Source organism: Choristoneura fumiferana, chromosome 20, assembly GCF_025370935.1.
Source record: "Choristoneura fumiferana chromosome 20, NRCan_CFum_1, whole genome shotgun sequence".
In the NCBI taxonomy this organism is placed as follows: domain Eukaryota; kingdom Metazoa; phylum Arthropoda; class Insecta; order Lepidoptera; family Tortricidae; genus Choristoneura; species Choristoneura fumiferana.
This window is the reverse complement of record NC_133491.1, coordinates 11,517,929-11,544,340: the sequence shown is the minus strand read 5'-3', so window position 1 is coordinate 11,544,340 and position 26,412 is coordinate 11,517,929. Positions and strand designations below refer to the sequence as shown.

Here is a 26,412-nt window from a genome sequence, read left to right as displayed (position 1 = left end):
TCAGATCCGTATGTCATCACTGGCAACACACACTGGTCAAAGACCTGGTGTCCTATGTCTATGTCCTTGCAACTGTTCCCCCATATAACAGACCCTTACTTCTTACCTGAAGGTTAGGTTAGTACGTACATTTTCTACTAACTTCAATGGCACAGTAATGGACACGTGTGAGCAAGATAAACACATTAGACTAAGTGTTACTGTGCCGACAACGAAAAGCAATTAACGCACAATCGCTTCTGTGTACCGATCGCTAAGATTAGTTAAATATTCTTAAGTCCAGCCTATAGGTTAGTCCCTAGATTTACTATTTAGTCCTTTCCAATGATAGTGTATAATAATAAAATAAAAGCGATACGTATCTAGTCGCGTAATTTTTGAAAGTCATAATGTCATTTGTCAGAATTTTTATTCGTCATATTTTTCTCCTGCCGAAATCGTAAATTTTTCAGAGATTTTTAAATGGTCATCCTGTAGAACTCTACAGGTTATGTTAGGTTTATTTTAAAACAATTCTGAACAATTCATGAATTTTCAAAGAAATAACCTAACCAAAACAAAAAGTTGGAAAACCCCCGACTTTGTCACTTCAAAGTTCAATATCTTAAAAACGGCTAAACCAATTTTGATGAAACATGTTTAAGGACTATCGCTAGAAAACCTGAATTCAAATAAAAAAACCTCATTCAAATCGGTTCACCCACTTAAGAGCTACGGTGCCACAGACACACAGACACACATAGCGGTCAAACTTATAACACCCGTCTTTTTGCGTCGGGGGTTAAAAAGAGTTAGGACAAACAATACATTATGAATGACAAAAATTATAATTATGAATGACTTTCAACAAAAAGTACGAAGTAAAGTACGAATTTTCATCAAAATCAAGCGTTGTTGGGTGGAAAAATAGAGGCTGGTAGTAAGTATATCAAATTTACAAGTAAAATTATAACGGCTAAGATTATTTAATAATTATTAGTAGTTAAAGAGTACTTAAATAGCAGCCTAAGGTATAGAATATTCATCATCATCATCATCCCAGCCTATATACGTCCCACTGCTGGGCACAGGCCTCTTCTCAGAACAAGAGGGCTTGGGCCATAGTTCCCACGCGGGCCCAGTGCGGATTGGGAACTTCACACGCACCATTGAATTGCTTCGCAGGTTTGTGCAGGTTTCCTCACGATGTTTTCCTTCACCGCTAAGCTCGTGGTAAATTTCAAATATAATTCCGCACATGAATTTACGAACTGAAAAACTCAGAGGTGCGAGCCGGGGTTTGAACCCACGACCCTCTGTTTGTGAGGCGATAGGTCAAACCACTAGGCCACCACGGCTTTTAGAATATTGCTAAACTTTTAATTCCGTACACAACACGAAATCCTTAGAAAAATATTACTTGATTTTTTCGTAATGCACACATTCTTGGCCGGTTTTTTTATACCAGCGCTTTCGGAAAGATCATCATTGCCAAGAAGAATGCGACGCAAGAAACTTGTGTAGTTTCAATATGTGTGCTTCAAAAGCTAAAGTTATCACTGCGCCGCGCTAGCACCATTATCGCCGACTCCGGCGCAATCAATAATTTCTATCAATGACTCCAACCGCTTATTACCGCAGGAAAAAACAATAACTGCACGTAGATTATACCTTGACGTTGGATGCTGTGGATAAGACAGGTATTCTAATATGTTTTAAGAACGAAAATTATTTTCGTGATCGGAAAGGACGGAAAAAATATTAGATTTCTTTGAGCAAAAGTAGGTACTATTTTGATTTTATAATATTTAGTCTATAATAGAATCCGGAATACAGTATGACAAAAAGTATCGTAGAAAGCGAATGTGATTTCAAATGCGTTAAACAAGTTAGTCCAGGCGCTCGCGATCGCATTCCTCTTCTAGCATAATCCTAGAAGTGGTGAAACGATAAAATAAGATAAAATATCATTTATTGCCACAACACACTGTACAACGAAGACGTATTACACTTAATAACAAACTTATTATAAAGAAGACTTATTACATTACTAATTATTATTATCAAAATTAGACATAACACTAACATTTGCTATGGCAAAGGGGATGTACACAGCTTTATACTGTGAGTCAGGGTTCCATAGGATTACACATAAACAATATTAGTAATAATAATAATTATTATTATTATTTGTATTATGATACGATTGTGATTCCAAGTGCACGAGACAATACGGCTCTGAGGCCTTATTGTACGTACTCGGAATAACGATCGTTTTCACCTCTGCTTTCTTTCACACACGGTATAGGATATAAGGGTAGAAAGATACTGTGGATGTTCACGAGTATAACGTTAGACAATCAGCAGGGCTACTATGAAACTCGAAACTCGAAGTTCGTGTCGTGCGGTCTCTCTGACACTTACACTATTTAATACGAGAGCGAGAGGGACCGCACGACACGAACTTCGAGTTTCGTAGTAGCCCTGCAGTCACTGGCCCTGTACTACGAAGTGCAAAATTCGAACTTCGTATCTTGCCGTCCCGCTGACGCTTATATTATTTAATACGAGAATGAGAGGGACAGTACGATATGAATTTCGAATTTCGTAGTAGCCGTGGTCGTATCTCCACGTCGCTAGCGCCGTTCTCTACGAAATCGCGGCGGCCGATAATTCTCGTAATCCACCGCGTAACCTTTCACACCTGCGCCGGCGCATACGGCCGCGTGACTCATTGCGGGCACACCGTGGGTATTTCAAACTACGAATACAGTTATGAGACTGTACGTTTAAGAAAAAAAACCGTTATTTTCCCCTAAGATTTACGCTTACATTTTTTAAAATATTATTCCATTAATACTATTGTTGATTTATTGAATCTGGCGTTACTTTGCGGAGGTCCATCGAACTAAAACTTTGCTCACCCGTATTCATGCAGCAGTTCCTATCCTACACCTCAACACTGTTAGAACACACACAAATCAAAGAAATCCAATTTAATTACAGTTCAATTTTGAAGCATCTATATACTAAACGAGTTTAAAGCCGCATTCACATTTATCTGTCGTGTTGTGTCGTGACGCATCAGAACGGTATCGGTTTCATACATTTTATATGGTTGTGTTCATATTTATCCTGATGCAGTGTGTTGTGACAGCTTGTGTTGTGTCGCATCACAAACAAAGACAAAGATACAGAGAGCATCACAACACAACACGATAAATAAATGTGAATGCTACTTTAGACTTCACTACATGAACCCTAAATACAACGCCACATGCATAGTCGCTACTCGAACCATAGACCAATCTCAATTTTAAACTTTTTTTTTCAGCTTGCAGCACTATTAGAACCTGTTAATATACGACGTTATCACATAAAGGTGCTTACACACGGTATTTTCTGCGCAGCGCCATAAAGGAACCATAGTCGTAAAATAATATTCCTTAATACATTATAATAGTCCGGTAATGTTGGTAAGGATTGGAATTACAGGGCGGCGGCGCGGGCCCCATATTGGCTGGGGTGGGGGGCGAGGTGAAGGCGGAAGCGAGTAAGACAAAGCTGAGCGGTGAGCGGAAGCGGGATAAAATGAAATAGCATATTGTCTTTAGCTGTGACATCGCCGTCAGTTTAAAAAATCTGTTTGAAGAAACGATAATGCAGAAGGTATAACTGATGTTTACGTTTTTCAATCAAAGGATCTCGTGTTGTGTGAGTACCTCTACCACCGAGCTACAGTTACGTTGCAGTCCCTCGCGAACGTAGTCTAAAGATAACTTCTAAGCATAACTTTCGGACATTTAAAACATTTTATGTTTTTTTCTCAATTATCTAAGAAAGACCACAGCTTTTTATATTTCAACCATTTTTTAGTGCCAAACCTTTTGGTCAAAATGGAATTACAGGTTCTTTATTTTCGTCCGTTCGATAAAAACAAGTCACTTGTTTACTCTATTATAATTCAATAATTGAACAATTTCATTATATTTTTCTCATTATAGTGAAAAATAAATGGATAAATCATATCAATCAAAACCAAATAAAAAATAATGGCTATTAAGAAGATACTTACTGAAAAAATAAAGCGATCGTTCAATTTAACCATTTTTTATTCAAATAAGAATAAATAAAATCTTCTATTGATTACCTTGTAATTTTCACTCTATGTACCTGTTTTCTGTACGCTTACTATTGTGGTGTACAACAAAGAGTTCTTGTATTGTATGATTACATACACTTAAGTACAATAGAAACTACGATTTAATAAAACGCGAACATCAAACCGCTGCCACTAATGCTTGACACCACACCGGTATCGAATCCCATCGCGCGTGTGATTGGCCGCGGGTGGCGAAATTGACCGCCGATCACTCTCATTCGACGACAGATCAATTTTGAATTTCGAATTCGAACTTCTTGATAAAAATTGAGTATAGTTGAAAAAAAAACCGTTATGAAATTTATAGAAAACAAGCTGTTGCCCGCAACTTTGTCTGGCAAGAATTCGTTTATCCCTATCTCGCAGGAATTATGCAATTTTCCGTGACAAAACCAGCCTGTCCTTTCTGGGGTCTCACTCTATCTCTGTAATCTAAATCACTTCAGTAGTTATGTGAAGAAGTAACAGACAGACAGTTACTTTTGCATTTATAATATTAGTAGGTAGACATTTTTTTTGATAGCGGCAATATAAATAAACAGTAGGCATGTATTCAATTGTCTATCTATTACGGTTTCTTAGATACAGCTCTGTGACAAACAGACAGGCAGTATAGCGTCAATAACCCCATAAAAAGTAACTATTACTGTACATAAAGTCAACAACAATAGCTGTATGGGCACTGTCGTAGCATAGACTATATCATCATCATCATCATCATCATCATCATCATCATCATCATGTCAGCCGTATAGCCGTAGGCTTTATCCAGCGGGGCTACTACGAAATTCGAAAATCGAAGTTCGTGTCGATCTGTCCCTCTGACACATACTATTTAATACGAGAGTGAGCGGGACGGTACGATACGAACTTCCATTTTCGAATTTCGGAGTAGGCCCTCTGGTCATCTCGTTGGTGGACTCGCTGCGCTTGCCGATCCGCGGTCTCCATTCGAGCACTTTCTGGCCCCAACGGCCATCTGTTCTCCGTACTATATGCCCTGTCCATTGCTACTCAACGAGCTAATTCGGCTTGGCTATATCGGTGACTTTAGCATCAGGTTAATTACTTCATTATAAACTTGAAAGTTCTTCAAGACGAAGATTCAACCTTAACCCTTATTAAAAGTACTACTTTTAACCGCGACGAACTAATAACTCATTAGATAAGATATTAAGACTCAACATTTTTCTCCGCGATAACGCAGGACCAATTAAATTAACATCAAAAGCACATAAAATATCACAAAAGCGGCTACCACCAGAAGGATACTTTAAAACACGAATTCTGTCACAACCTAATGTTCATTCACAAATTAAGGGAAGCACATTTTTAAAGTTATTTGGGTGTAAGTAGGTAGTGTTTGACTGTACCTTCTACACGATTATTTTTAATCGTTGATCATCATGAGTTGGAAAATATTAATTACCAGCCAAAATATAATTCAATAGGTGAAGCCTCACTTATCTTACTGCTTAATCTATTATGTTATAAATAATATTTTTAAATTTAGTATAATAATTATAATATAGCGGCATAGAATCTTATTTGCCTAGATACAGACATAACACCATTTTAAGTTAACTTTCGTACTAAAATTATTTGCCGGTAGGTAATTAATCTAAATTAGACATCTACAACCCTAAGCGTCCTTGCCGGAGTAGGCATTTAATAAGGTAAGTCTCCTAAAGGGTCGGAGTGTGCATACTTCACCTCTTTTACTATGGTACTACTGGCAGCCGATTCCAGATATTGTCATTAATTTTGAGGTTATCTGTCAAAATTCCCGCCAGTCGTAAACGGAGGTGATACGTTATTCCGTTTCACGCTGCGACGTCGCTTCGTTGTTTTACTTTAAACATTTACTTTAATAATATTCATAAATTGCTTGTGACAATTGTGGCGTGTTTCTTGGTGCTGCTTATTCAATTTAGGTTATGTTTTCATTTGAAAGGTCATTTGTATAGGACATTATAAGGGACACTGTAATATAGATGACACCACTCTTCGGTAGAGTAAACCTTACCTTACCTTACAGACTAACATACCCTAATAACCTAAGGAGCTTGAAAATTGCCTGAATGGCTTCGAGTATGGTATTACCGTGCCTTTGTTTTTGTTTTGCTCGACTTGGCGGGGGCACTGCCGTGCCACCAGATATTTTTTTAACCAGAATTTAAGTTTGACTGTCAGAAATATATTTCACGCGAGCAGCAGGGCTACTACGAAATTCGAAAATCCATGTTCGTGTCGTTCGGTCTCTCTGACACTTATACTATTTTATACGAGAGCGAGAGGGACAGTACGATCGAACTTCGATTTTCGTACTGCGGAGTAGGCCCTCAGAAGCGGGCAAAGGCTAGTTTTTAAATCAAATTTGAATTGAACACATTTTAAGCCTTACCATATCTCCTCGTTATCCCGCTATAGCGCTTAATTAGTACAATCTCGCGAGATTGTTATGGTAATTAGGAACTAAGTGCCATTCCCGATTTGTCTCAGATTAGATAAGACAGAGTTATTATACGACTGGATTGTTTTAGTTTTTTTGCGAGTAGAATTTATGGCAGGTGTGGGTAAATAAATAAATGATTTGTTGAATAAAGTAATGATAATATTTTTAACCAGCAACGCAAAAAGATGGGTGTTAGATATAAGTTTAACGCCAGATTTTTTGCGTAAAATCATATTTCTTTACGGTGGTATTGAGGTTTGTTTGATGAAAATAACTTTTTTTTAATAACAACTTTTCAACATTTTTTGAGTTATATTATTGTAATATTAATGATAATCATAATGTATTTTTTAGAAATTCCTATGGTTTTTTTTTCAAAATTCCGAGATCTCAATTCAACAGCTGGGATACTAAAGGCAAATAAGACATTTTTTTTATTTATTTCATTTTAAAGTCATGTACATATTTGTGAAAGGTATATTAGGTATTATTATTAGTTAGTACATGAAGCCCTGCAAGGGCACAATAATTATAATTATGAAGCTAATGGTATTAAATCAATTATTACAATGTCATAATTTATATTGATAATGTTCAATTTCTACATATATAATTTTTAAATAATTTTATGTCTATGGAACGTGTATTTATTAATTACTTTTACGTTAGCACTAAAACTTTACCGAATTCCCTACAAAAACCAAACTTATTTTTTCCTACCACGTAGGCAAAGACACTGGAAAAAAGCTACTCTCATTATATTGGCGAGTTACAAGACGAGCGTTCCAAACGCGGCGTCCCGACCGCCCCTTGACCCCCGCTGAGACGACATTTGTCCCACACCTCGGGAACACTAAGTGAAATGGTCTTCATAACTCCCGTCCTTAAAATAAATTAAATAAAATTGTATTACATTATGGATTATTACAACAATAAATAATAATGTCGAAGATTCCGGGCGATTTTTTTATGATATACTTGCTGAATGAATATAAAAATAAGTCTTTGTTAAAAAAACATTTTTAATATACCCGTACCAAATTTCAAGTTGGTACTATTAACCATTGAGGAGTTCCCCTCTGCGGAGACGATCCTGGCAGGAGCACCAAGCTGTCACTACCAGATTATTGTATTATCACCAAATTTACATAAGTATGCCCAATTTAAAGTCGATCGGACTGCTGAACTACCGCACCAAGGAGAGCGTTATCGAAATTACAGATCTTATTTCACGTGAAAAAACTTGATTGAAAAACACACAAAAACACCAAAACACTTTTTTTTCAGTAATAAGACCAAGCTAGGTATATTGATTGTTCACCCCCAAAAGCCCACATAAAAAAAAATATGAAATTGTTAGAACAGTTTCCGAGATGTCTAAGAAACAAAAAACACAGTATAAAGGTATTAGATAACCTAAATACTACTTGATGTTATGCCCTATCCTGATATCCTGTTATAATAATAAAAAAATATACATAAATATCACGGGACACTTGACCAATTGGGATGCACCAAAAAAAATTACGTATAGTTATTATTTTATTTTTGGAAAGAATAGGATATTTTAAGATACCTTTTTCATTAATTTTGAATTTGGATAAGTATTTAATTTTTGTATTTTTTTTACGAAATACGCTGGATGACGTCACAGTGAGACAGCCTCGTTCCATTGCCTAGAAAAATTCAGGTGGTACATAACATAATCTGTGGCATTACAATTTGACAATAATTCAAGCACGGCTTAGAGTCCTAAATGAAGCGTGACAAATAGTTTTATTTATCTCTCTTCTTTTAGCTTCGATTATTCCTATGTTTGTTTATTGGTGTGATAGTAAATAGATATTTTTTATTAAAATCTGATATTTAAATTCTTTTGTATTTACTTGTAACGTAGTAATTTAATAATTTAATTTGTAAAAATACATTGGAAATACTCGTATACATTTCGGACTTTATGATAAATGACAACTGTTTAAGGCCAGGTGCGCATCATGTGATTAAAGTTCTATCTTTGTCACTCTTTGCTATTATAAGCAGGACAGGAACATTTCAAATTGTCAATTTGCTTACGAGTGTAGACCTGCTTTATAACTGCCTTTGTGACGAGACACTGCAGGGGTCAAATGAGGGTCATTACTTAAATTTTGTTTATTTAATTCAGTTTATCACATTTTTGGAATCTGATTTCTGAAAACGCTTCACAAAGCCTATTTCTCCAAATGGTTTTCGATTTATTATATGTTGTCAAAAATTGGGACATCCCAATTGCCCTAGTCCCAAACTAAGCAAAGCTTGTGTTATGGGTACTAGGCAACGGATAAACATACTTAAATAGATAGAGACATATTTAAATACATATTAAACACCCAAGACTCGAGAACAAACATTCGTATTTTTCATACAAATATCTGCCCCGACCGGGGACCAAACCCTGGACCTCACACTTCGTAGTCAGGTTTTCTAACTACTGAGCTATCCGGTCGTCTATCTTAATACGTCCGGAATTCAGATTTGAGAAATATAATTTGTTGGGGTGAGAATTTAAGTAAACAAAAATGTTGCAAAAAGGTCACTGCCACAGACTAAACAAAAACAGCGAGCCAGCGAAAACAAACACGCTTCTAAATAAACTCCTAATTTTGTTTTAAAATGTTGGCAATAGCAAGATGGCGGCTAATAGAGGCGACGGGCGCTAATTCTTACACCCCATTTGGGCTGCAGTCTGTGCAGCGGTTCGCAAAGGAGTAGAGTCGAAACATTTTTATTTTTATTAATTTTATACACAAACCGGTCCACATATATTTAATAGTTATTATCAAATAACGTAGAGCATTAACTTTATTCAGTTTGACGGACTTATACTTATATAATTACTTATATTGAGTTTATGTCTTGTGCTCCGAATATCCCTTTTACGCTTATTTTAGATACTATTCTTGTAATAAGCACTATTGGATGGCTAAATTTGCTAAGTTTATTTTATAACTAATCAACTTTTTTTTTTTTATTATTTGATTAACTACCGGCTGAGTGCGAATTTTACCAAGGCGTGACGTCACGGCCCCTCACCTCAAGAACTTTGACGCGCTGCATCTTTGTAATTTTTTGTTTGATTGACAAAAGAAACATTAAGTGTCCAATATTTTCTGTTAATTTAATAGACAGACTAAAACTACCCAATTAAGCAGCGTTTCCACCAGAGATGTGCGAGGATGTGTTGCGAGGGATGTGTCTTTCATTAACCAATAGAAACGCTTCATTTACCAATCCTCGCACAGCATATCTCTGGTGGAAACAGCTGAGCGGAGCGAGGCGATGTAAATGAAGCGTTTCTATTGGTTAATGAAAAACATGTCCCTCGCAACACATCCTCGCACATCTTTGGTGGAAACGCTGCTTTACTGAGTACATACTTGTCATTGACCACACTGCGACCACTACATCATTTTTAAACGAAGTCTCGGGTGACACTACCGGCCCAGATAACAATCAAACTGACACGAGTTTCTAAGGGCGTGTACAGGAAAAATCGGGTCGGTACGAGTATTTCCATGTCGCTATTATCCGGATCGGTAAATATAGTGTCACCCGAAGTCTCCATGTATCTCTCTGTGCTGCTCGCGCCCTGTGCCCTTTCATTTGTGCCCAATTGCCCTATCCTTTAGCACATTTCTTTTATTTCCACCTTTTTATTTACCCTCATTTCCCCTTTTAAGGAATGCGTCTCATTCTAATTATTCCTTTTGCCTTTTCTTTTAGTTGATCGGCTATTTTCAATTAGTGAGGAGACATTTTTTTTCTTGTCGTCGTTCTTTGAACGTCGCTTAAGGAGTTGACATTTGCGACAGTTGTGACAATTATGTCGCTTTTGTACAATGAGACGCCTCTTGAATGACAATTGATTGCTTAGTACTTTACCGCCATGATGAAAAAAATCTTGTTAGCTAATAACTGTTTAGCTTGCCCTCTTTTGCATTGTACATTGCAGCTGCAATTATTTTAGGTCTTAAGAACAAGTAACTTATCATCAGATATTATTATAATACCCCCTTACCAATATTATAAAAAGGCTTTAAAATCCTCACAAATTAAGCACCATTTACACAATTTTACCGCGTGTAATAAGTTATCTTAATTCTTGGTTATCTTTTAAACAGTAATAGTTATGACATTAGGTAGAGTCTTTAACAAATTAACTTCATTTGACCTGTTGTATTGCTTCTAAGATTAGCAAAAATAAAATTTCTTAATGTTAGCAAAAATAAAAATAACACACGATGTAGGGAAAAATATAAAATAATACACAGCCAAAAATAGCAAATGTATTTTCCTACACAAATCCCGATAAAAAATCGTATCCGGCCTTAAACCCACGATCCTCTACATGAGATGCTCTCTCTTTCCTTAAATTTAAAATTAGAATTCCACACTTTAAATATTCAATGTCAGAACACCCTGTATAGTTTAGACCTACTCAGACTTATCGTAATTCCTAACTAATCATACCCATAAATTACACAGAACAAATCTCGACAGAAAGTGCATTAGCCATTTGCCGTCGGCCGAATGGCAATTTTGCGGTCGCGAGTGGTTTCGCTGTTGACATTGCGGTCGCTGTGCTCGCTGTGCCAAGATTTCCCATCGTTAGAGAGATTTCTGTTATGAATGTGTAGTGCTTTTTGTCATCTGATAGGTACACACTAGAAACCTGGCTGCTTTTCTAACCAAAATTCAACGCACACAAAGCTCCAGGCAAAATTTCGCTTCTAATTTTGTAATATATAAACTCCATTGATCATGATACGCTGCTAGTTCCCACTATTCACGTGGCAATCGGACGACAGGCGCAGTTAATTTCTATGGAGCAATTAGGCGCCCGTACGTAGGCAGCTTTATATGTTATCTGTTGAGTTGTCACCAGCAATTCATTTTAAAGTTGAAGGGTTAAAGAAAGTTTAAAAAAATTTACTTCTAAGCACAAAAAAAAATTTTGGCGTCTTTTAGCTTATTATTCTTTTACCTGAACTAATTATTGAGTGACCAAGGACTATTCGGAATAAAGCCTTTTTAAAAGCTTCCAAAGCTATTTTGCTTGCGATTATCATCTAATTATCTATTTAAAAATATCAACAAAAAATATTTCGGCCAATCATCCAATTTACGGAAATACTCAACAATTAAGGCTCAATGCAATCAATACCTTCGGCAAATTCGGCTAAAAAAAAAAACAGAATCAACATCGCTCTACTTTAGTCTACATGGATGAACCCTCATTTGGAGGCATTGGTCTTGAGCTGTGACGTTTTTTTCTATACATAAAACAAGTCTTTAGCCGACTAATTGTGACGTATTTTACGATCAGTGCACTGAAGGGGAATTAAAGGCAATTGAAGATAGTATAGTTTTTTGAGTGCAGCCTCGATTTACGAGTATGACGGTAGATTCGAAGGCCTTATAGGGAGTTGTGAGCATACTGGACATTTTTAGTGCACGAGAGCTTGAAATAAAAAGTTATTACGATATATACGTGTTTGTTGTAACTTTTAACTTGCCACATCATATACTTAAAGATTATACATATTCAAATACTTATAATATTATGCAATATAGATAACCATCGATAAACTTTAACAATACAAAGAACTAAAGCTATTGTCTGTCAACTCCTATCCAATCATAGTGAGCCATGCCCATGATAATTCCTTACTTTGGTTTGAATTATTATAACAACACAATTCAATCAATATAAATCTATATTTCGCAATTAAATTCATTTTATCCAAAAATGTCAAAATGGTCAAGTCCTCACTTTAACTGTAAAAAATGGCGGTCCCTTTGTAAACGATCTCGTTCCGAGAAATAATTCCGTAACGAAAAATACATTGTCTCAAAACACAGGCATTAACGGAAATTTTGTACAAACCCATCGAATTTAGCTCACAATCAAGTAAAACCCATAAAAGGGGAGGTAAATACGGGCCATTTGTACGATAATGGCATTTTTACAGACATCGGTCATTAATTATTGATGAAATAAGGAGAAAACCAGGAGCCCGCCTAAATTCTTTCCAATCGACACCAGGCTCTAATGAAGCGGTCCCAAATGCAACAAACCAAGTACTGTTTCAAAACAAGAACGATTTTTGAAATTCAAATTGATATTTTTTTTGTTTTTAACATTCGATGCTACATCGCCAGCTACAAGTTTGAATTGTTATTTCTTTTTAATAAGGTTGCAGTTTCGCTGCGATATATTGGGCTGATTAATCGTCATCGATTTGACAGTTGCGGTTTTTGGCGGGAAGTAAAAACAGCGCTGTCATACTCATCGTACTACTGGTTTTCGGAAATACTGTGGCAAGGAATGATACATGTACGCAATAAACCAGCCAATTTGACCAAATGTGAGATATAAATAAACATCGATTTAAAAAAACTTTAGTCCCCAACGATTATATTATAATGTTGTTTTGGCATCGTGGCTTTCCGTTCCCCGTCCCTAATTCAGTGAACAAATTCTTTTGGTTAGATCATATAACTTTTCTCCGTCCGTATTTCTAGAAATCTCAAAGTTCTCAAGTAAAGGGACGTAAAATGTTTGGAATGGTAAGATGTAGGTAGGTACAGTCAGCATCAAAAGTAGCTGGTTACTTTTGTACTTTGTCGTTTTACAGCCACGTACTTAGCGCCATACAAGATTGACAAATGTGTTAATGTGACAGAGTAAAAAAGTAACCAGCTGCTTTTGATGCTGACCGTACCTACCTAAAGCCCACTGTACTCTACGTGTTGGGCCAATGTCGAAGGACGCAATTTATACGTCAGAGTGGGCACCATGTATTTCCAAAATTTCGCCATTAATGTCAAATAAGAATGTTGAATAAGACAATTGAAGCCTATTTAACTAATGTTAAGCTAATGCTCAAAAGGAATTGTCATAAAAATGAAGCGACATATTTGTACAATCCTATTTGGTGGTACTTTTCAGTATCCATCCGTTTTTTCCGATATACTGGCTCTTACAGCGTTTTCAGATTATCCGATCCGATATCGGTATCGGACGCCGATACTTATATCGGGGCAAATAAAATTTATGAAATAATTATGTACATTATCGAAAATACAAACTGAGACATGGATGCACAGAAAAACCAGAAAAAGAGACCAGCACTAGGAATCGAACCCAGGTCCTCAGCAATCAGTGCTGCGTGCTATTAACCCCTACACCACTGCTGGGCAGGAATCTAGACACGAATTTTTCCTATGCAACATAGATGTCGCTAGTGCTGCTGCTTAAGTAGCATAGTAGAAATAAGCAACCTGAGATTTTTTCAATTTTTTTTTCAAATCGGGACAATTTTCTTAATCTTAATTTCGGGACTCAAGTTTTCTCCAGTACTAGGATAGGAAAATAGTACCTAAATAGAATGAAAGAGGTAATACTTATAAAAAAATTGAAGACAGACTACGACGAAGAATTTATTTATTTAACCACAACAAAGTCGGCTCAGCTTAGTTCCTAGCAGACCTTAGATATTTTTGCAATAAACCTTCGACTTTAATTCTACATCAAAGCACCAATGACACCAAACCGCTCATATAATTATTCCGATGGCCGGCAAATGACAGGTGTCCGCCATTTTGGCGTGATTGCGCGCACCGATTACCAGACAGATCACTGTCATTGGTGTCCCGGAGTCTGGGTTTGGGGAATTGATTCGTGGGTAATGTATAATGGGGTAATGGGTAATTTGGGCTTCGAATGGTGATGAGACATAGTTATTTCCTTTCAAAATCGGAATTCGCGGTCACGATTTTTTTAATCCGTCACTGAATGAATAAGAGGAATAGAAATGCTAAAAGCGTGAGGCATCTATCTGGTTAAGAAGCCAGACATTTATTTTACCGGCTCAGTGCAACGTTCAAAAATAAATACATGATGTCAACGGCGAGTAAGTGCCAATATTTATTAGTAAAATCAATGAAAATACTCATATTGCGGGCAAAATTAGCAAAGACAGAAAAGTAGCATTGGTTCTGGTAGTTAATATAAAAAAACGACATATCTATATCTCATAATTTCGTTTCTCATATATTTTTTCTCATACTATCGTTTCTCATAATTTTGTAAAGCAGAATATTAACATCACATAACATCGATGAGAATAATATTTATACGTTCGAATAGTTGCTACGCAGAAAGACATATCTCATAATATTACTTTGCATAAGGATAATAAAAAGCAGAATAAAATTTTACTAAACATTCCTTGCAAGTAAATTAATTGTAGTTCTATATTAACCTAACCTTTATTGGCAGCAGTAAGATTTTGGCGCTTCGCCGGCCGCTGCCTCGGCACGCTCGCTTCGCTCGCTCGGCTCGCGCGCTGTTGTGGTCGCAGTTCTAACCTAACCCAATCTTCTATGTAGCTGCTGTTCTGTTCTGGCGCTTTGCCTGCTGCTGTTACAGCACGCTTACTTTGCTGGCCTTACTAGTAACCTTAACCCATTCTTATGGTAGCTGTTAGTTCCTTTAACTATGTCATTACGCCATGTTAAAGTCAGCGCTATTTAAAATTCCGTTAAAATATAATAGTCCACACTAATATTTTGCTATGCCATTATGCCATTATTATGATACTAATGTTCTGCTATTTAATATTCTGAGAAATGACTATTATTCGAACTGATAATTATGCAAAGTTATGATTATGCAAAAGTATCATTCGGCTAAAAAAAATTATGAGATACCTGTTATGCGAAGTTAAGTAAGTTAGTTAGTTAAATAAGTTTTTAAGAACATAAAAGTCTATTACGAATAATTATTGGAGTAGACACATTAACTTAACTTAACTTTTTATGGAATAATCGAGAAAAACTAACAAAAAATGCAACGTTGCCAGCCCAACAGGTATAAACGCTCTTAAATGAAGTTGCCCTTCATTAGCGCTTTCATGGACATGCAGGCATTTTTTAGACAGATAGGTAGATTTATTTATTACCTTTTGAAAAAATACCTACATTATAAACACATGTCAGGTAATTATAAGGAATTCACAAAAGTTCAGTATATCAGCCGTAGGACGTCCACTGTTCGACATATGCCTCCGTCGTAAACCTCTAGTAGCTTCGGTTAGAAGCGGCCTGCATCCACCGCGAACCCACGATCTATTTGAAATTAATTCAGTTTCACTGCAATTTCTGGTGGCATAATACGCACTTTACTGCAGCGTTAATGTCACAATACCATATGATTGAAAGGCAAAACTTCCAAAGCGACACTCTCTTCAAAAAGAAAAAACTACCTAAGCGACGTTTTATAACACTCCTTTTCTTCTTAATATGACATGTCGCTTAGGCAGTTTTGCCATTGAAATGCCGATATTAATGTTTAATGACTTATTGGTTTATAATTGTCGTAATGAGGCCTTCGCCGTCATTTACCGGCAGGTGGTATGATGGCAATTTGTCAAAGATCGAGTTCGAGCTCTGCTGTATACACTATACAGCATGTTATAAATACTAAGGGAGGTGAACTCGCTATAATCATGAAACTTCACTTTGAAAGGCATAAAATTCTGAGATTTAAAGTCAACTGCCTTGATAGCCTAATGGTTTGACTTATGGCCCCTCAAGCGGAGGATCGTGGATTCAAATCTGGACTCGCAACTGAGAGATTTTCGAAATTTATGTGCAAAATTACATTACAAATTTATTCGAGCTTTATGGTAAAGGAAAACATCGTGAACAAACCTGCACAAAGCTGCGAAGCTATTCAATGGTGTGTGTGAAGTTCCCAATCCGCTCCGGGCCGGCATAGAAACTGCGACCCAAGCCCTTTCATTCTAAGAGACGGCCTGTGCTCTGCAGTGGAACGTATTTAGGTGGGGATGATGATGATGAGGACAACTGTACAACTTAATGTTTTGTCACCAAATTAGTTTTAAATATTATTGATTATAAATATGTATGTAAGTCTGTAAGGTATTTATTGTATGGGCCAAGTTGCCCCAAATAAATGAATTTATTTATTTAAAATTTCCTTAGTTAGTTGTATGTTGTACCTATTAAAATCTATGGAAGAGCGGGTTTCCCAATATATGTAGTGTAGACATTACTTGCTTACACAGAGGCTTCATCATAAATGTACGTATAATTCATGAAAAAAAAAAGTTTTTTTGCATTTTATTTTACACGGCTAAGGCCAGTCGACTAATGGTTCTATTTCTGTCCATCCTTCGGTTGAAATGGCGGATCGAGCGCAGAGGTCTGGCAGCGCCTGAGTAAATCGACGATATAGCGTGGGAGAGAGATAGAGTCGTGGTCAATACGGTTGTCAGTGTATGTTATCGAGCGAGATATATATATTTTTGAAAAACCACTTTATCTAATACCATATTTTTTATGTCACAATAGGCAATTTCGCTCAAGCGCGTCATAAAGAAACACTTAGTACATATTGCCAAAATTACGCGACCGAATTACGGCGTATTTTTATTTTATTATTATAATGTCAGGAATAAATGTTTTCCGTCTGATTTTTTAAATGTTTTTTTTTCTACATTTTTAATTCAAAACGTAGCACGCCTTAGTCGCGGTGCACTTTGAACATCGATTAACGTGTGGAAATATTCGCCGACCGCAATAAAAAAATCCTGAAAAACATTTACTGGAGTATTCAGTTCATCTACAAAAATATTCTGGAATAATTCGAAGATATCATCATTATATATTGGAGTTACAAAACAGGGCAACGCTTACAAAAGTTAAATTTACAAGTACAAAAAGTCCCTGTTTCATTTTTGCAAATAAATTTACTCTTTCTTTCTTATATAAATGATTTGGCTGATTTTGATGAAGAAAAAAATTACTCCAATTTTCCGTACAATTTTTATATCAATGTCCATTTTTTAACGACCCATATAAACTGCATGAAAAAAAGTCACAAACCTGACAAAAAAAAAAGGGCCACGTTTTTTCTTCGTCGAAAACAACAGTGCTCGTGATTCTCAGTAAGAAGAAACCAGAATCACCTAATTCTGAAAAAATAAATCAAGGGTGCATTTAAAGTGAAAATTCTACTCCTATTATTAATTGTGTGATCGCTAGTTTCTCATAATTAGCCATATATGTCGCACGGAAAACAAGATGGCCGTTGGGGCCGAAAACTTCTCGGAAGGAGACAGCTGATGCCGATCAACTTGCCGCTTGCCGAAACGCAACGTAGAACGTCCACCAACGAGGGCTACTACGAAATTCCAAAATCGAAGTTGGTGTCGTTCCGTCCCTCTGACACTTATACTATTTAATACGAGAGTGAGAGGGACGGTACGATACGAACTTCGAATTTCGGAGTAGGCCCTCTGGTTAAAGCCGCGGATTCAGGGATGCAGGCCGCTTCCAACCGAAGCAACTGGAGGTCTATGGGGGAGGCCTATGGCCAGCAGTGGACGTCCTACGGCTGATATGATGGTAATGATAGTTTTTCAACTTTTAGAGCACCTAACAGCATTTAAGTCAATCCCACCTAAGCTAAAAACTGCAATGTTAATTACAAATTTATAATCACGCTGCTGCCAATCACGGTTAGCACTCGACACGGGAAATAGTACGTAAAAAAACCGGTAAAAACTAGTAAAAACCTGTAATCACCGATAAAAAGCGGTAGGTTTAAATATGGCTGCGAATGCCCGGAGATCGGTTTTTGTAAGGCACATAGCTTGTCGCATAACGTACAGGTTTTAAGTAAATTGTGTACATTTGTAGTAGTGACTAGTGATAATTTAAACAATCATAGTAGAGTGCTTGGACTTGCCTCTATACTGTATGTTGGTTGTTAACTATGCAGTTAATGATTCGAAGTTTGAAATGTAACCTTCGATTTTCAAATAACGTGGCGATTTGTTGCATTTGTCAAAAACACGACGTGTTGAAAAATGAGTAAGTACAGTGGGAGTAGGATAAACTTCGTCAGTTATTAAATTACTTCCTTTATACTTTACAGTCATAGACTCTTAGTACGTTTTGAAACCAAAGCAATAAGTAGACAAGGGCATATCAAATTATACTTACTTGACATGATAATAAGGGTCAAAATAGTATACACCTCTAACATATATCTAATTTCATATCAATACCAAACCTTTTTAATAAACAGCGTCGTAAGAGTTTTAATCAAATAATGTTCTATTTAATTGACAGTGTTTGTCAGTGCCGATGTGTAGTGGGAGGGTTGCTATGGTCACCTTTAAACATGATTGTGTTTAGCAGGTTGACAGTTTGATGCAGTATGTCATTCTCAATTGGTAAAGCAGATTATCGCTCATACTGAGCAAAGGAAAATAGATCTTAAGGTGACGAACCTTTTATTACTCCGACTGTACATACTTATACGTTTTCTTTCACAATATTTTTTGTTATGTTTAAAGAATTTTGTAAAAACGAAAGATTTAACCCTGCGTTTATTTTTCATGGCGTAATTTTGTCGACTTTGGCACTAAAATAGAAATGTTTGTAGGTACATCATGAATAACTCCGTCTCTACACATCTATATCATAGAGTCACTTAAAAATTATACGTGTGATTATACGTTCACTTTACACTTAATCCACTTTCCTACAAAAAAAATAGTTGCAATCCTAGTCACATAGCATCAAGATATTCGAAAGCTTCACAGCACCATGGAACACAGTCCTTTACCTTTATAAAAAAAAACAACTCACCGGTAGTAAGGGAACGGCTGTGGCACATGTAGATCCATGGGCATGGGCGCGTGGTGCGCATGACTATACTCATGCTGCATCATGCCATGCATCCCGTGGCCCAACATGGCGGCCCATGGCGATGACGCAAACCCTCCCGGATGCTCCATGCTTCACACTTCCATTGCAGTCAAGCAGATTCAAAAACTTTCCACCCCCGTATATTTATAGAATTGTTCACACTTTCATCACTGCAGTCGGTAAAAAATCAAACTTTTGAGAACTCGGTTTTTAGCCTAACACTTAGTCACAGCACTGGTTCGAAATTTGAAATTTAACGTTCAGCTGGCGTTTTCGAAATAGGTTATTTTTATTCCACACTTAAATAATGTATTTTGAATCAAGTATTTTTTGTGCAAGTTTTAGTAAATTTTGCGTGTTCAACTATCTAAAGTATGTAGATTTATAATTATTCAACCTCCTGAAGCCATAATTTTGTAACAGATCATGACCAAAAGGAGACTACTGTGAGACACAGACCTTTTTGATTTTTTTGAAATACACGGTCATTCACGGTTTACAGCTTTTCGTTCAAGCTCGTCTTGAATAAAACCACGGATTAGTGCAAAACTTGTCATGTACATCTCGACTAAGTTTAATTTACTGAACTACTGGCTGAAAAAACAGCGGATTCACTTCGTGATATTTAAAGCAAAGAATGCATACGACCTTATAATTTTTTTTCGAAAAATCGTTTTATGTTTGATATATAAATCGAAGCGTATATTTTCATAGCATTAATGATTTCTCGGTACCAAGCGGTGTCGTGTGATGTTTGTTGATGACCATCGGCGTGATTATAGCGGTGCTCTGTTGACTCTACAAACCGATTAATTAAACCCGCTAAGACACACCAATTAAGAATTTAAAATGTCACGAAATATGGTGACCCTGTGTTGAATAAGTTACGGGCAGTTTTCAACGGGTAGTATTTAAACGCACATCAAAAAAAGTCCTTTTTTTATCCAAAAAAATCCGAATTCACATCAAAATACTCCATTCAAAATATTACGTAATAAACTATATTCGTGGCGTACCGCTATTTATCTTAAAGTAAAGCATTTTTATTATTGCACAGCTAATAATGACTAACGCACATTTTTTTTAATATAGCTTCTATTTTTGCACTTCAAATATAAAATATACTTTTTACATAACCAGCACTAGTAGGGGCCAAATTATTTCCTAAATAAATAAGGTTCTGGCGCTTCGCCGGCCCTGCCGCGGCGCGCTCGCTTTGCTCGCTCGGCTCGCGCGTTGTGGTCGCAATTGTACCTAACGCTCCTTCTCGCTCCGCTCGTCGTCGTACCTAATTTTCCGGTGCCAAATTGACAGTAAAAGTTCTTTTGCTGTGAGAATGAGCATCATCTATACGCACGCTCTAGTTAATTTGCTGTGGAGTCAGTATTTTTATGTGATTGTAGTATTTTCGCATGGTTTGTATTGATGTATATTTTCGAATTACCTGCAGTACTAGTTTTGCTAAACATTTCGTTTATTTGTAGTGAAATAATTTAATTTATGTACAAAGGCATATAAACACACACACAAACATCATATAAATGATGAGAATAAATTGATAGGCAATTATTTATTTGATGTGCAATTAATAATATTCCGTTTTAAACTTCGGAGGGATTACTACTTCTAAGTACAGTTACCAACCCCAATGTCTGCAGGGCTACTACGAAACTCGAAACTCGAAGTTCGTGTCGTGCGGTCCCTCTGACACTTATACTATTTAATACGAGAGCGAGAGGGACGGTACGATACGAACTTCGAGTTTAGAGTTTCGTAGTAGCCCTGCTGACACAACACTGAAAATAAAAAACCGGCCAAGTGCGAGTCGGACTCTCGCACGAAGGGTTCCGTACCATTCAAAGTCAAAGTCAAAGTCAAGTTGCTTGTAACATAACTTGAGTGACTACAAATCTAAGGCCTACTAACACCTAGCTAAAAGTTAGTTTTGCAATATTAGCATTACTTTGTTTCCTAATTAGTAAATTCAAGCTAAACGTCAAGTAGCCTTAGTAGGTCAGCCTTTTTTCAGTGGAAAAAAGCGTGCATAAATATCTGATAAGACTCTATTTCTAGGGCCGATAGAACGTATCAGATATTTTTCACTGATATTAACGCAGGTGACAATACTGCGGCATTGGTTTTGAGTTTTGAGTTTTGACCCTGGGGATAAATACCACCAAAGGGGTAAAACTGTATCTCATGAGGACGAGCTAGATACCATCAGTCAGAATGGGCACACACGTGACGTATGTATGCCATTTCTCTTGGTTTGAAGGAATAAAGGAGAAGTTGCTACAGTTTTAATTTTCAGGGATATGTTCCAAAATAAGATTTAGAATTATGTAGGTATCCATGAGTTAAGCTATTTTGGAACTTGATTATACTAAAGAGCGCCAAAGACTTACTAGTTTTGCAAAGGTAGCGATACACCCTGAAAACTAATGGAGACTAACTAATGACTGACCTGATGGAAACTAATGGAATGGTGGACTTATACGAGCAAGTCCTGTGCGTGGTATTTTGACTTTGAGTGAAAATCACGAAAGTTTAAGACATTATAACTAATGAAGGTGGCGCTGGCCATACAGCGGGGAAATGCGGCTGGCATTATGGGCACCTTTGAGCCGGGTACGACGCGGAATGGTGGTTTTTAGGTTGTAGTTTAGGTCTTAGTTTGTAGGTTATATTATAGGTTTAGGTTGTTTTTATTTTGTTTAGTTTAATTTTTTTGTATGATTTGTGAAAGACAATATTTTTTTCTTATAAAAAAAAATATATATAGATAGATAGATAGATACATACTTAAAAAAAAAATGAAGTGTTAAATGTTTATAAGTCCGGTGCATCGGATGCTCATTCTAGCATCAGTTTAGTACATCATTCTGATTTTCTGTCATTCAAAATGGATTATTGAATACATGTAATTTTTATCAGTCCGGACAATCAGTCCGTCTGTCCGTCAAGTTTAGATGATAACTTTATCGTCCGTCTCCTTTGTCTTAAGGGAGGAACTCGGGAAGAGAAGCATTGAAGCTGCTACACAATGGGCTGCAACGGTACTTAATTTATGAATTAATTAGATAGCCATTGGTTTATGGTATCTAGTGGGATTTTAGGTTATATTAGACTTGCTACAGGACAATGGAAAACTTCGACATAATTTCAACAGAGCTATGAAATTAAAATGAGAATTCATCGAATTCATCATTCTTTACATGCAGTCACGATGCATGTATCATGCAATAAGTTGACATTTGTAGCTATTAAACATACAATAGAATTTTAAAAAAGGTATTCTTTAATCATGAACTACCTACCCAGTTTTTGCTCTACAATCAACAATTACCAGAGTAACCAAGTATTTTGATAAGTCTTAACACCTTTTATAGAACTATCCGTCTGTCTGTTGCTCACTTAGTAACTTAACAATAGCAATTTACACTTTTTTCAATTAAACGAGTACCCATTGCAATTTGAAATGAGTTTTTTGTTCCGTAAATGAAATAGTTTTTCTATAAACGACAAAAAAATTATATTTAAAGTTTGTGTTTAAGTTTTTGTTCTTTATTTAGTACGTGCTTAATTGTTTGTTATTACACAGTTCTCGAGCAGATGGTTTTCTTGTTAGAAGTACCAGATGTTTTCCTTAATTTTTCCTGTTTCCCGTATTAATTTCACATTTTCATGGGGTAAAGAAGAGCCGAGAAGTTAATAAGGAAAAGTGTAGCTTCATTTATGAAATAATTCTCAAAATCAGTTCAGCAATTGGGTAAATGTGACCATTAATCAATAATTAAAAGACCCATCTCTATTTAAAAAAAAATAAGTCCTGAAAATCACGTTAGTTTATTTATGAAAGTGGCAATTACTGTGAAAAGGTAAATTAAGAAGAGTGACAAATAGTATCCCTAAGGTCGCTATACTGTCTGTATGTATGTACACCCAAATAGCTCCGCTTTTAATAATGGCGCCTGTTCTCTGTACTGTACTGATAAAAGTAACGCATACGCATAAATAATACCTACCTATCTTGATTTATTACTGACGTAGCTCAAATAATATTTGTATATATATTTTAATTTTATTAAATTCGTCTTATTCGTCGTTCATGGCCACTGAATGGATGCCACAAGACGGATGGCGACGGCGGGGTAGGCCCAGATGGGTGGCGGGACGACCTGGACATATTTCTCGACGACTGGCCTCAGGCTGCTTTGGATCGGGAGAAATGCAGGACATGGGGAGAGGCCTTTGCCCAGCAGTGGGACATCAATCCAGGCTAGATAATAATTATAATATCGTCTTAGTATTCTGTTTAAGTTTGTTTTCTATGACCTGTTTTTTTATTATGGAAGGGAGGGAAACGAGCATGTGGGTCGTCGGTCGTCTGATGGAAAATGGACACCACTGCCTATGAGTACCAACACCTCAAGAAGGCTCTGGTCTGTTTCCGGCATCCATACTAATATTATAAATGCGATAGTGTGTGTGTTTGTATGTTTGTCCATCTTTCACGTCGAAACGGAGCGACGGACCGATGTGATTTTTGGCATAGAGGTAGTTTATGGGCCAGAGAGTGATATAGGCTACTTTTTATCCCGAAAAAATGCACTGTTCCCGAGAGAACAGCGCGCAATAACCGAATTCTACGCGGGTGAAGCCGCGGGCAAAAGCTAGTATTGAATATGGCGCAGTAAAAGATCCAAAAAAGTTTCGACCAATGTAGTAAAAAAGTACACTCAAGGTAAAAATGAAATCTTAATTGCCATAATCAAACGTTGAGCAACTGATCCAAAGTACACATATGTTGTTACTTGGCAAACACCTAGTCCCTTGGTACGCAATAAATACCTACTTTGCTAAGCAAATACAATACACACAAATACCGAATATCTTCACTAATAGCCGAGACAATCGTGCGCGCGCAATGTCAATATATCGCGTTTAGCCGGTATTGTGTGTATGTGTGATTTTCTAGTTTCAAGTTTAGTTTTCGTAACGTTAAAGGTTTTTTATTGATTTAAGTGTGTTCGAATCTTATTTTATAAGCTTAGGCACGGATAATACACTTTTGTTCTTTGTTCGTAAAAGTTTTAACTTTTAAAATTTAATTTGGTTTTTATAAAAAAAGATGAAAGTTCACTTAAGCACCTAAATATTGACGTTTAAAAAGTTTCCTTGTCTTAGATTATCTGTGTACTTTTAAGGTTTCCCATAAGGACCAACTATACTTATTTTTCAACACACCTAAAACTTGCGCAAAAACTTTTTCGCCGCACTTACTAAGCATCCAAAAACCCAAACTTCCAAAGTGGCCAGTGCTTCACGCGCGAAAAACCAAATCCAATGCAGCCAACACAATCCGGAACACAGAAAAAAAACTTTCACTCCAAAACACTGGCAGGTTAGATCGCGCGCGGTCCGAATCGCGCCGGCATGGTTGAGACGTGTGCCGGCCCCCCCGATCCAGCGGTCATTGAGCGTTCAAAACTACGGTGTGTGCGGCGGAACCGGCCGGGCCGCATACGAAACAACTATGGTACCCTACACTAAAAGAGCGTATACAACCCCCCGTACAAAGACTCATACGACATTCTGGCTTAGCGTCATGGAGTCCTGTCGAATTCAGCCTCACGTACCAGTAATTGGGTTACGTTACGTGACGGAGTAAGGCGTCACGCGCGAGCCCTAATTACTTTCGCTGTGCGGAATTGAGTGAGAAAAGGGATCAAGGCTTTTTTGGGGGTTAGAAAATGATATATCCCAATATTGGGCATAGGTCATGCAAGGTCAGAGTTTTAAAACGATTTTTAAATTTACATTTTTATATCAAATGTAATGTAGTGAATAATATTGTGTGCCAAATAGACGTGAAACAATCCTATATGTTGTATTAAATTAATTGTGTTAAAAAACAGCTGTTAAATAGTTTTGTTTTCGCTTAAAAATACTATTACTACTCTACTATTCCTAGTACTTACATTATTGTTAAAACTTATATTGCCACGAGAGCAAACTTAACGTTGCGTAAAACATACATATTTACTAAACGAATAAGTTACCAAATAAATACCTACGCAGTGACTTAATATGTACCTATATGCATGGCGCCATATGTTTTTCTATAAACAATACGCACTAATATTGAATCAACAAATAACGAAAGGTCACGCCAGCTCTTATATTAATTAAATCTATTTACACACTGGCCACTAAAACAAACTTTAAAACTATTAAACTACGCACTTTAAAAAACTAATCAGAAAAAAACTGGCCACATGCCACATGTATACACAAACGGTGCTCATTAAAATGAAAGTTTGAAATTTGGAACACACGGGAAGCTATTCCCACGATTCATATTTTCACCTCTAACCTGCCGCCATTTTGACTTGTAACTGTCAAAACGACATTTGAACGCGGGAAACGACGACCAACACAACTTGATCCTCATCGCATTTCTTCTCTTCACATTTATTAGGAAACGCGACACATGTTAATAGGTTATGAGAGGTCAGGTTAGCTGGTCGGTTAAGAAGTAATTGCTGAGCGAAATAACACAGGTGTGACTAACACCTTAACGGTGTTTCTGTCTCGGCATTGACGACATTGTCTCGATGGATTTACATTTTAAGATGTAGTATTGCTTTGTTAGTTGTGTTATGGTATGGTACATGTGACCCAATATATTTAAAAGTTTTCGCTGCCGGCTGTCAATAATCTTTCGTTTTAAATGTATTTTTAGTAAATAAATTATATTAAGAACGTGTCATAAAACAGAAGATTTCAGCCTTTTTACATTTTCCAGAGTGCCACAAAACACATATATCCTACTTACCACCCTTCATTCATGACCGCAAATACATTCAACAACTTAAGGTTTTTTTCATAAAAACTTTTCATATGCACAAGGGTGGCAAATCCATTATAACTTGATACCTGTGTGTTTGAATCTTGCAGCTAATAATGGGTTAAGTTATACTGGTCAATCTTATTATGACGGTCACCTCAAAAGACAGTAAGCCTGATT

At 36.7% G+C, this 26,412-nt stretch overlaps 1 protein-coding gene across 8 annotated transcripts in view; it reads right to left on the bottom strand.

Moving 5' to 3' along the window:
* Positions 1-24,838, bottom strand: part of trh (PAS domain-containing protein trachealess) — a 270,673-nt gene extending 245,835 nt beyond the window's left edge. For 5 of the 8 annotated variants that reach the window (XM_074103416.1, XM_074103420.1, XM_074103421.1 and 2 more), the window contains exons 1-2: positions 24,666-24,838; positions 19,323-19,749 (exon numbers count right to left, since the gene is read on the bottom strand). In XM_074103416.1, the coding sequence (XP_073959517.1) occupies positions 19,323-19,471 (149 nt within the window). In that variant the 5' untranslated portion in view covers positions 19,472-19,749; positions 24,666-24,838. Of the gene's footprint in view, positions 1-19,322; positions 19,750-24,629 lie in introns of all 8 variants that reach the window. The other 3 variants (XM_074103417.1, XM_074103418.1, XM_074103419.1) reach the window with 3 other exon arrangements.
* Positions 24,839-26,412: the final 1,574 nt, after the last annotated feature.